Source organism: Thunnus albacares, chromosome 7, assembly GCF_914725855.1.
Source record: "Thunnus albacares chromosome 7, fThuAlb1.1, whole genome shotgun sequence".
Classification (NCBI taxonomy): domain Eukaryota; kingdom Metazoa; phylum Chordata; class Actinopteri; order Scombriformes; family Scombridae; genus Thunnus; species Thunnus albacares.
The window spans coordinates 31,180,147-31,192,580 of NC_058112.1; the positions used below are offsets into that span (position 1 = coordinate 31,180,147).

General features: G+C 41.3%; 1 protein-coding gene and 1 long non-coding RNA gene across 3 annotated transcripts in view; both read left to right on the forward strand.

The window, feature by feature from the left end:
- The window catches only part of LOC122985399, a 365,027-nt gene that overhangs the window by 44,703 nt on the left and 307,890 nt on the right, over positions 1 to 12,434 (forward strand). The window lies entirely within an intron of this gene.
- Positions 1 to 12,434, forward strand: part of znf609a (zinc finger protein 609a) — a 59,453-nt gene that overhangs the window by 37,593 nt on the left and 9,426 nt on the right. The window contains exons 1-3 of one of the 2 annotated variants that reach the window (XM_044355879.1): positions 4,559 to 4,731; positions 10,240 to 10,465; positions 12,324 to 12,411. In XM_044355879.1, the coding sequence (XP_044211814.1) occupies positions 10,240 to 10,465; positions 12,324 to 12,411 (314 nt within the window). In that variant the 5' untranslated portion in view covers positions 4,559 to 4,731. Of the gene's footprint in view, positions 1 to 4,558; positions 4,732 to 10,239; positions 10,466 to 12,323; positions 12,412 to 12,434 lie in introns of those variants that run through there. The other variant, XM_044355877.1, reaches the window with a different exon arrangement.

The window sequence follows — 12,434 nt, forward strand, 5'->3', positions numbered from 1 at the left end:
CAGATTAATCCACAATGAAAACAGTCGTTAGTTACAGTCCGAGACTTAAAGGGGACCTATTACGCTTTTCCATATTGAGTCATATGTTTAATGTTAGAACATGGCCAACGTGTGAAATAACGAGGTAAACATATGTAGAACGTATGTAGAAGTAATGAACTCTCGGTTTACAACAATTTTTTCTACTTTCAGCCAAAGTGGGCTTGTGATGGACTTTTTTACATGGTCATCTGCTCCGTGCAGTGTAGTCACGCCGAGCCATGTGTTTTTCCATTACACAGCAGGGCAAAGTAAAATAAGTAGTTTACCTGTTGGAGGTGTGCTGGTCGTCTGCAACTCTTCATCAAACATCATCATCACCGTGGCTGTTTCTGCTTGTACTCTTCCTCCCTGCGTTTTGCGATTTGCTCAACAAACAGCTCCAAATATCTCCGTATGTTGTTGTGTCGATTTGGTTTTTAGCGCCGCTAACAAAGCTCTGCTAATCCAGTGAGGAACATGTTTAATTTCCTGTAAATTATTCACAATAAAAGTCTCCTGTTATTTAGTCATGTAAACGCTTTTAATAGGAAGCAGTAAACAGGAAATTTGAGGTTTTCATCAGCAGTAACTTAACACGACTCTGATATGGCTGCCTCCTTGGCAGGCTTCCAGAAAGCTGGCCTATCAGAACAGAGTCTTAAACAGACAGGAGCTAAGACTACCTGTTAGAGACAGAGGCTGAACTAAGGGGCTGCATAAAGGTCCAGTATAAGATAAATAAGGAGTTTTTTGAAGTGTGAATCATGCAAAGCTACTCTAGTGGAGTCCTGGAATAAAAATATACAGCTGGAAATGAGTATTATAGGTCCCCTTTAAATGTCACTCATGAAACTAACAGAAATGTCATATTTCCATCACATTCCACAACAGTAGTGGACGGGAACAAGCATTCACTACATTTTCTTTTGCCAACTTTGGGGAATTCTGTTAAAATCTGCACTAATACTAGACTTTGTCATTTAATGTGTATTATCACCACCTTCTCCCTGAAGGCCTCTCAAGCATGGCTTTTCATCACGTGTGTGTGTGTGTTTATGTGTAACTTCATTCCTTGACGTGGCTTTTCAGCCGTGTGTTCAGGGTGACCAGCGCTTCCCAGAACCGCTGATAGGAGAAGAATGTGTTGCAGGTGGGCGACTGTGTGCGGTTCGTCTTCAAGGACTCTGCCTCACTCTCTGCTGAGTCTGACATCCACACAAATAATGTGCTTACTTTGAAGAACCAGATTAATGCATTGTGTGCAATAAACCAGTATTCTAAGAGGATGTCCACACTAAACTGTTTTAATTTCTAAACACATCTTTTTCACATCTTCGCTGTCTTTCAGCCCTCTGTCCAAACTAAAACTGTGTTTTTCTCCCAAAACTGAGCTCTTCTGAAGCAGCTTCCAGAGTGTGTAAATCTTAAAACACCAGCTCAGAGTTTCATTGTGGGCTGGACGTTTGGCTTTGAGAAACAGTGATCAACATTTTTCCAAATTTTCTGACATTTTATAGACCAAACAACTATTCCCCTAATGGAGAAAATAAAGAGATTAATCTTTAATGAAGATCATCATTAGACCTGAGTACAGGAGAGAGAAAGAAAACATAAATATTCAGTTAACTATTACATAAAAATAATAATAGTGAAGTTAATTTATATAGCATTTAAGCTGCAAATCCTCACAATCCAGATGCTTGAGCTAGAAAATATTCTTGATTTTTTTTTTTTTTTGCTTGAAAACTTACTTTGTAAATTGATTATCAAAAATAGTTGATTAATCAACTAATGTTTGCAGCCTTGTGATGATGTAAACTTGCCCAGTGAAGCACCGTGTGGCAGAAGAAGAACTTTGATTGATCATTTAAAATGTCTATATAGCTGATTAGCAGCAGTTATCATGAACAGATCACGTCATGAACATAAAACAGTGATTCGGTCAGCTGGCCGTCTGTCTCACCAGATGTTGGCTGTGGTGCAGTTTTGTTGTCCTGCCAACTGAGAAGAAGTGGAGGAAGACGAGATTCAGTTGTTGTTTTGTTGTTCACATGTTTCTCTGAGGACGGAGATCGCTACGAGAACCACCTGGAAAGATTAGACATAATCTTTATGAGTAGTTTGATACTCATTGTAATGTGTAGAAGTCGTTCTGCAGGATGACAGAAAGGAATATAAAAGGATTCTTGTGGTTCTTCGTTAATTTAGTCTCATACATGGCATCGTGGACATAAATTGACTCCAGGCGTTTTATAGCATCACAGCTCTCCGTAAACTATAACTCAAAAGACAACAGCAGTAAATGTTTCAACACTGATGCTTGGAAAACAGTTACATCATCAGTGGAGTTTGCTGATTTGTGTTAGTGTTTGTGTGATTTTTATTATCAGTGCTTGCGTGCTATTTTTCAAAAAAAAAAAAAAAAATGAAGCAAGTCATACCAGAGAAGCACGAACACAAATGATTTACTCGTTTAAAACCTTACACCAGCCAGGGCCTCCGATCAACAAAATGTCAGAAAACAGTGAAAAATGCCCTCCACTGTTTTTCCAGTGCCCAATCTGACATATTGAGATGTCTTGTTATTGCCTGAACAGCACTCCCAAATTAAATCAACATTTACGCCGGAGCAGCTGGAACCAGATAATGTTTTGGCATTGTTAAACAATTTAAATTTGAATTAATCAACTCATTGTTTCAGCTCTAGTTATGTCAATCTGTTGTAAATACTCAGCTTTCTTCTTGACTAGTCAGTGCTTTTTATGTCAGTTTGTTATGGCGAGTAGTTACTACATGATGCATCCATGAGCCTAGATAGATCTAGTCAGTTTTATTTATACAGCTCAAAGCCACAACAGAAGTTATCTCATGACACTTTTCACACAGAGCAGGTCAAGACCATCATCTTTCATTTACAGAGACCCAACATTCCCCCCCATGAGCAAGCCAAGGTTCAGCGTAACCCGAGGCCCCACGGCCCCATGGCCCCACGGCCCCATGGCCCCGTGGCCCCGAGGCCCCGAGGCCCCGAGGCCAGTAAAAGTTAATACAGGGCAATCTGATTGGTCAGACTCTGGCCGGGTCAGTGACAGCCAGTCTTACAGTGAGATCTGGGACACCGTTTTGGATTGACCACCAAAGATTTCACCACGTTTCTCTCATGATTGTCAACTCAGACAGCTAGAAATCACAGTGTGAAGATGCCTTAAATCATGCTAATAGTTATTACAATGTGCACAAACAAGGTTAGTTTTTGTCTAAATGTTGAGTTGTTTATCTGTTTTGGTTGTGAGATGCAGTGGATGCACTCGGTTGAAATATCTGGTAATGAGAGTTCATAACTTTATGGGATTGTCTGTAATTTTTATGTATTCATAATAATAAGAACAGCCTTGAAAGTGATGCAGCTCTTCTGGTGTTCTTGCTATGTAGTTTGCATTTGTGGAGGGATGTTAAGAATTATTACTAATCTTTTCAAAGTCCTGAATATTTAAATTTTTTGGCCAAAACCCCCAAATATTACATTTTCTATCATATATGACAAAGAAAAGCTTTAAATCATCACATTTGAGAAGCTGAAACTAGCACATATTTTTAATTCAGTTGATTGATGAACCAATTAACCAGCTACAACTGATCCTTATCATTGTTGGACAGCTAAACATGACAAGGATGAAGTTTATTTAACATTAAGCACATTGAAAATAGTTCACTTTAAATTAATGAATCAATTACAACTCTTGCAGCAGCTCATTAGTAGTTCAGTTCCTCCGTATGTGTCACTAGCTGACTGGAGGTTTCTTACTGCAAGTCTCTCTGGGACATGTAGTCACTATCTCTGTCTTGTACCTCTTGACCTTGTAAGTCGTGTGTTATTCAGTGAACAAGAATGTTTTCAGCAGATCGTCTCGTTGTTTGTCTCCATGATTCAACCACAATCACCTTGAAAATGGCCTGAAAAAAAGAAAAACATAAATAGTATTTTTTTTTTTTTTTTCATCTATTGAAGTCTGTCCGCCTTGTGTAACCTCGCTCGCCTTCCAATCCTCAAAGGAGCAACACTTTAAAACAAGCAGCTTGTGGTGTGAATTGCGGGTCAGCGGGTCCGCTGAGATTCTGTCAGGTAATCACATCAACTTCTCCGCCTGCTCCAACACACACAGAGAGTCTCTCTGAAGCTCTGATCAGTACCACTAATCTCTCTCTCTCTCTCTCTCTCTCTCTCTCTCTCAGTGAGTGAGTGACCTTGTAAGGAATGTGGCTTGTTGTTGTAATGAATACCTCTCTGACTGAATGGAGAGGAGGAGTGGGGGCTGGTGTTTCCCTGCCCCAGACAACATCGTATCAGAGCCGCGAGTGTGTTGCTGGTTAAAACTCCGCAGCCAATAGCGGAGGTGTAAAAACAGGTCCCCGCCCCCGCCCCCCCCACCCCCACCTCTTCTGTAAGAGGAGGTTGGTAGGTGGGTGTTCTGGTCTTCAGGGGGGTTTCCCAGCATTCCAGGCGGCCATGTTAATGTTTTTATTCTCTTAAGAGGAGAAGGAGAGGAGCTGGAAAGCTGGTTCCTCCTGTTACCACGACAACAGCAGTCGGTAAACCAGTAAAAGCTACACACCCAGCCAGTCTTCATCAGCTTTGGGATTTTCAGGAAACATGCTCAGCAGATCTCCTGTCAGAACATCCTGCAATCTGTCAAAGCCTGCAAAACCAAGGTAAAAAAAAAACAAAAAAAAGAAAAACAAGAAGGAAATAATCTGAAGTACATGCAAATCTTTCTGAGTGAGACGTGGCCAACAAAACCGCTCCCGGCTCAGCTGATTAGAGTCAAGTGATGATCCTGTTCTTTGATTTCCACCATGAGACGCTTTTTGATTCGTGACCGCAACTATTTTGTGTGCCAACATCTGGGATTTCCGAGTCAAATCGTCTGAACGGCGTTACATTCATACGAGCTGTTTTGTCTTAAAGTCAAACCTTGAGGACAGATGATGCATAAAAAAATTTTTTTTTAAAAAGTTGCTGCTACAGGCTTTAGATGTGCAAATTTGGAGAACAGCAGTTGTATTCACAGATGATCTAATAGGAGTTTTTCAAGAAGGAGCTAAAAGTTGCAGCAGAGAGTTTCCTGTTTAAACTGTCTGGTAAAATATCTGGTATCAAACACCATCTGCACGTCGATACTGTGATATTTTTTTTACAGCTGAGGTTGATGGGGTCATTCTATATATCACTAGTTTCACCAGTGATCCAGCGATTGTCATGACACCATCTTTATTCACTGCAGACAGCTGAGATATTCTAAGCTAATCGGTAAAGACTCATAACAGTGGAGAGTTGTGATGCTGTTGTTGGATTGTTTCAGGTTATTGTTGAGCTGATTGGATCCTTTTCAACTCGACGGCCACCTAAAAGTTGAAAGTTCACTATTGTTGTGTATCAGAAAGTGGCACAGCGAAGTTAATCCCTTTATCTTTGCAACAGATTTGGTTTTAGCAGCTTGATGACGCTGCTAACAGGATTAACAGGTGAACTGCTGTAGCTAACTGCTAACTAGTAGCTAATCAGTCACAACGACTCTCACAGTTTTTCTTTTCTCTATTTCTCTCTCACACATCATTTTATTCAATATAAAGTTATTGGACACAAGAAAAATAAGCTTGCTAATGCTAACAATAACACAGTTTATTCAAAAGACCTGTTTGTACCATCGTTTCCTGTCTCGCAGCTGTCTGTGAACCATGTGTCTCTGTGGTGGAACAGTTTTTATTCTGACAGATTCAAAGTGAACAGTTCAACAAAGCTAATTAGCAATCATGTCCATTCTGGACTCCTTTTGGTCGTCCGTCCTCTCAAAGGTCAACACTCAAAGGTCAACACTCAAAGGTCAAGACGACTTGTTATTGGTCAACAGTGTTAATTTGCAGGTCAGAGTTCACCAAAATTGATGTGAAAACATTTTCTATTTACATCACCTCCACAGGCGAATCCACTGATCACAGTAAAGTCAATTAGTTCCACTTGAATCACAGTGAATATTCAGTGATTTTAACTAGTGCAAAACTGTAATAACTCAGAAGAAGAACTGTAATAATGTGACCAGGATGCAACTTTGGGTGAACAGTCTGTTAATCAGATGTTAGTTTCAGATCTGTAAACGTTATAATCTGAATATCTTTGTGTGATTGTTTTGTCCGACCAACAGTTCAAACCTCAGTCTCAGAAATTTTGGACATTTTGGACGATTTAACAGTTGAATAGTTAATGAACATATTTGCTGTTTGCAGCTCTCAGAAGAAGAAGAAGCATCTTTAGTTCATGGTTGTCTGGTGTGTCGAGCTTCTCTCCGACCGGCTGCTGACTCCTGCGTCAGCCTGAACTCTGATTGGCCGGTTTAACATGTGATTGACAGATGTTGCCGCAGTAACGCACTGATGGAGTTTAAACAAAAGGCCTCAGGTGTCTGCTATCAGCTGCCGGTCGGCAAGGTTACAGCAGCTTCTCCTCCTGGGGGTCTCTTTTGTTTGTCCTCCCTTCTGTCTGACGGCAGCAGTCACTCAGCAACAAACGTCGGGATGTCGTTGATCCGTCCGTTCAGGTACCAAAACCTGTCTCACTTCCTGTCGGTCCGTCTCGTCGTGTTTTCAGATGTTGATGATGTTTTGAGACAGGAAACGTGTAGAGAAGTCTTCAAGTGGAGATTGAGTTTTGTTTTTATTGTAACTTCCTGGTTGCTCAGGGCAGCGTGTGTCAGGTGACAGAAGGTTGAGGTCAGTAAAGGGTCATCATGTTGTGTTGTGTAAGGTTTATCTCCATTATTGATTAATCCACTGTGTATTTATCGCTCTTTCATTGATTGTTTAGTCTAAAAACAATGTTTATAGATGTGTTTATAGTGATATGGAGGAGTTTACAGAGACAGAACCAGAGCTGCAACTAAAGATTGTTTTCATCATCAATTAATATGATTATTTTCTGGATTAAATATTTAGTCTATGAATTGTCAGGAAACATTGACCAATGCTTCGTTATGATTCCTCACAGCTGAGGGAGATGTTTTCACGTGTCTTGTGTTGTTTGACTAACAATCCAAAACCTTAAAATATTCAATTTGGCGTTTTTGCTTGAAAAATTCCCGAAACTATTAATCATAATTATCAAAATAGTTGCAGATAAATTTCCTCTCAATCGATAAATCGTCACAGTTCTAAACACTTTCTGTTTCCAGCTTCTCCAATGTGACGATTCGCTGCTTTTTTCCATTTTATATCATAATAAACAGAATATTTTTCCGTTTTAAACTGTTTGTCATTTGTAGACGTCAGCTTTGACTCTGTGAACTTAAACTTTTATTTCTATCAATGTTTTATGTGTTTTTTCAGAGTTGTAACAATTAGTTGATTAATCAACTGACAGAAAATTAACCAGCAACTATTTTGATAATCAAATAATTGGTTTTTTTGAGTAAAAATTCCCAATAATTTGTGGTTTAATGATTTTCTTTGTCCTACAACTGATCATCTTTGGGTTTTGGACTGTTGGTCGGATAAAACAGCTTTGACTCTGGGAAATAATAACATAACAAGACATATTTCACTATTTTCTGAGATTTTCTAAACATAATGATTGAGAAAATAATTGTCTGACTAATCTATTATGAAAATAACTGTTAGTTACAACCCTGTACTTTCTAGACTGAAGAATTGATAATTCCTTGAAATGATAACCAATATGTTAATCAATAAAGTAAATAATAATCAGTTGCGGTGTCAGTCATACGCAGTAGAGCGACGTGTGTCAGATACTGACAGCGTCGTATATTCAGTCCAGTCCGGTAATTGATCCTCAGTGATGTCATCAGCTCCAGGGTTAAATGATCCAGTGAGTCAGCTTTGACCTTTGACCTCTGCTGGGGGTGAGAGGAAGAGGAGGAGGAGGAGGATGGCAGGATGAAGTTCGGTGACACTTTCTGACCAGCTGCTCTCAGATTCGCTCCCGCCTCCCGGTGAGGAGGCGGTTTGGGAGCGTTCCCATGGTGACGGATGACACCTTCCCAGCACTCTCTGCTGCTGCCTCACGCCAGCTGCTTCTCACCTGATAATTACAGGGTCGGGGTCGCTCCTCCTCCTCCTCCTCCTCTTCTTCTTCTTTGTCTTCTTCTTCCTCTCTTGTCCTTTCACTTCCCCTTGGGGTTGAGTATCATTTTAATTCAATCGATTCAGATTCTCCTTATCGATTCCGGTTCTTATCGAGTCCCAGTTTTGACTCTGATATAGTTAAAAAAAAAAAAAAAGAGGTCAAATGTTTAGATAACAGAGATATCTTTATTCTTTTATGAGTTTACTTTTATTGTTTTATTAAAATAAGCAAATTCAGAACAATCTGCTTTTGTTTTGAGTACTTTCTGTTGTTACATAGTGTGATGTCACCAGTTCACACTTTCCACATCTGCGGACAGCTGTGGACTTGCATGCAGACCACAGACGTGCACGCTGTTCTATACGAACTGAACAAAACTTAAGTAGAGACTCAGCAGTCAGACATTTCTCAGTTCTCTGCTTAGGAGCAGCTGAGACTGTCAGTAAAATGAGAATAACAGGCCCACCTTAAAGGTCAGTCCACCTTAAGTGAGCCTGGTCAGGTTGGGCTAACCAGTCGCTCTCTCTCTCTCTCTCGATATGTTGATGCGTGACGTAGACAGATAGCCACATCCTTTGTTTGCAATAATAAAGGTTATCATGTTCAGGAACTGAGAAGCAGAACCGAAAATTCCAGTTTTTTGGCAGCTGCTCGGTTCTCGGCATTTTGGATTCGGTTCTAATTTGGAAATGGAAATACCGACCTCACACTGAGCAGCAGCGATGAGGTCGACAGTAAACACATCATCTCTTACATCTCATCTCTGATGTTCAACATGTTTAGCTAGTAACTGTTTTTAATAACATATTAATTATTTACAGGTATTTTTTTAAAGCAAAGATGCTGAACAGTCTCTGCTATCAGCTTCTGACATGTGATGATTTAACTGCATTTCTTTAATATATGACAATAAATTAGGTATGTTTGGTTTTTGGACTGTTGCTCACATTGAAGACCTCACTGTGGGCGTTTTTATTATTTTTATAGACTGAACGAACAATCGAGAAACTAATGGTCAGATTACTACCCTACCCTTCAGTCAGCACCAAAAACTATTGAGGTTTGATACCATATCATTAGCTATCAATAGAAAATTAATGATTTTACCAATTTGTGGTTTTTACGGGTCTTGAAAAAACACACTGACTTCAATTCCTTCAAAAAAAAAGGTCTTAGAAAGTATTAAAAAGTGTTATAAACATGTTGAATATGGTCTCCTTCCTGCTGCAGACAGTAACATTAGTAGCGTTTGTGTTTGCAGGCTGTCAGGAGACGTTCTTCATCTATAAACTACAAGTGAAACTGGTGTGACAGTAGATTGTGCTGCAAGAAGCTGTTTAACCTTTATGATTTGTAGAGTTTGCAGCAAACACCGTCACTCCTGTTGAGCCCCGGTAGCCTGCTGGTTTAGACGCATGTCGTATAACTGCGACGTCTGCACCCCCAATCACACCTCCCTTCAACTCCTGTCATCTCTCTACTGTCCCTATTATAAAGGCAAAAAATGTCTCCTAAAAAATATAACATCCATTTTCTGCTGCTTATCTGGGTCACATTCATTTAATTCATCATATTATTATGAGTTATTGTTATATACTTTGCGAGTCCAGCAGAAACCCTTTGTGTCATCACATCTCAACTACATTAAACAACCTTTTCAATTATATGTATCTGATCTTTCTCAGTGTGTAAGATCCAACTGAAAAGCACCTTTACCCTACAAGTTCTCAAAGGTTCATGTTGTGGGAAGCTTCAGGTTACAGGTCATCGAGTCTCGCTAATGGAAAAACAGCGAGAGAGTAATAATCGACCTTGTCTGCAGGTGGAGGTGTCATATCTGCAGCTTCACAGGTGTCTGTCTTTCTTTTAAAAATTGTGGTCTAATCAGGGAAGTTTCTTTTAGAGTGCAGCTTTTATCCAGTTCTATGAATCCACGTATAGAGACGGTGTACTAACAGTGATTGGATGATTCAAACATCAACCTACGCTGTGGCTGCTTCGCTCTCCGGTCTCTTATTAACACGTTGACCTGTGACCCGTCTCTCACCCCATCTCGCTCTTCCTCTCCGTCTCCTTCCTTCCAGATGGAGTCTCCGGTCTCCACCCCCGCTCCTCCTCCTCTCCACCTTCTCGTTCCCGTCGCCAACAGCGACATCTCGTCTCCCTGCGAGCAGATCATGGTTCGCACGCGCTCAGTAGCGGTGAACACGGCAGACGCAGCGCTCGCCACCGAACCGGAGTGTCTGGGACCCTGCGAGCCGGGAACCAGCGTCAACCTGGAAGGCATCGTGTGGCAGGAGACCGAAGACGGTGAGCGCAACAACAAAACACACACAAACACACAATCACATCCTGATACATCTCACATCTAGTCACGTTTAGGTCAGAATCTCTGTGTTTTATTCTTACAAACATAAAAGAACTCATAGTGAAAGTTCTCCTTCTGTTTACCTCGGTGGTTTTGCTAATAACCAGTTAGCATTTCATATTTTTGTTCTATCACAGCACGTAAACCTTTTGGGAAATTCAATAACCCAATCAGACAGTTTGTTTTTGACAAATCCAGCAAATTTAATACCTGACAAATCACGTTACTTCATCACTTAGATGTCCTGTAAATCTAATTATAGAGAGATATATCAGAGATAACTACCCTGATTGAAACAATAAAGAACAAGACAAAGAGTCCACATGCTTAAGCTAACGTTTGTTAAGAAAAAAAAACAACTATGCAGGCTTTGTTTTTCCACCTTTTTTAATGCTGGCGGTACAATTACGTAACTTTTCCAAACTTTCCACATTTAGAGTCGTGTGATGTGAACCGTTGGACACGCTGTATATCCTTAACTACTCGCTGCCAGATGCAGACGAGTCCAGGTCTCGTAGGTGGAAGTAAACAAGCCTCCATCACTGCGGTGGCACCTCACATGTAAACCTGAGTTAAAACCGCTGTGATGTTTGTAAAGGAGTTCACACTTTTTGCCAACAGATCTGCCCACGAGATCTCAAAGCAGCAGCAGTTCTATGCTGCTCAGTGTTTCCAGTGTTCTCTGAGCTGTTATCAGCTGCTCCAACAACAAAACTGACACTTTGGCACAAACCTCCTCCTCCGCTCCATCACTTTCATAAAACCTCCATTAAACCCTCATCTTTCATTCTGAGAAATTACTAAAGAGCAAATTCCAGAAGAAATTCCCACAGTATCGTCAACTGTTTCAGGTTTTTTCTTCTGATCACAGTGACAGAAATCATCTGAGTCTGATGAGTGAAAGTTGTTTTTAACGAGCGACTCCGCACGGCACTCTCACACCCAGACTGTGGACAGAAGCTCTACGTTGGTGTTGTTTTTTCCACAAAGCCCGAGTCACAACCGATTTCACACTCGCGCTCTTAAGACCGAATAACTCCCAGCGTTCACACGGACGACCTTCATCTGTCCACCGCCATTAACACAAACATCTCTGCTTTCACCGGCGGTGGTGGAGACGCGTTCGCTTCCACCAGCCGCGACGACCCCGCAGGAATCGTGTCGGCAGGGATGATAAACGGTTTTAAAAGCGCTCCGGTTGCAGCAGCAGCAGCAGCGCAAGACGTCTAACATGTCACTGTGAGAGGGAAAAAAAAAAAAATCTGAAAACCCGTCATGAATCACAGTTCAATCTGAGTACACACACACACACACACACACACACATGCACGCACCCTGTGAGAGCGCTGCGGCAGGTGTTGACGAGACAAAGTGAAGGTGACGGCCCTGCGCTCTCGACTACCAGGAAGCTGTTCACACATCAGCTGCACACTGAGCTGTTACTGCTGCCGGACACTTTGATCTGCTCCCCTTTTTGTGGAAAGTTCTGCTGAAATACTCAGTTTCTCTCCGCAATTAGTCACACAGTTACTGAATCATTGATGTGACTCGACCTCAGAAACCTGCTGAGCCTGATGTTAGTATGAAACTATTTGACATCTGCTGCTCAGCGTGTCGGTGGTGGTTGGGAGGAGGAGGGAGGAGGAGGGAGGGGGGGGTCACATCTGATATCTCTGTTTCCTGCTACAGTAACACCTTCTGTAGGTTTCTGTTTCTGAAAATGTGTTCGGTTAATGTACATGTCAAGTTTAACTGTCCCCCTGTGTGTGTGTGTGTGTGTGTGTGTGTGTGTGTGTGTAGGCATGCTGGTCGTCAACGTCACCTGGAGGAACAAGACGTACGTTGGAACCCTGCTGGACTGCACGAGACATGACTGGGCCCCTCCGAGGTTCATATATACACTCACACGTG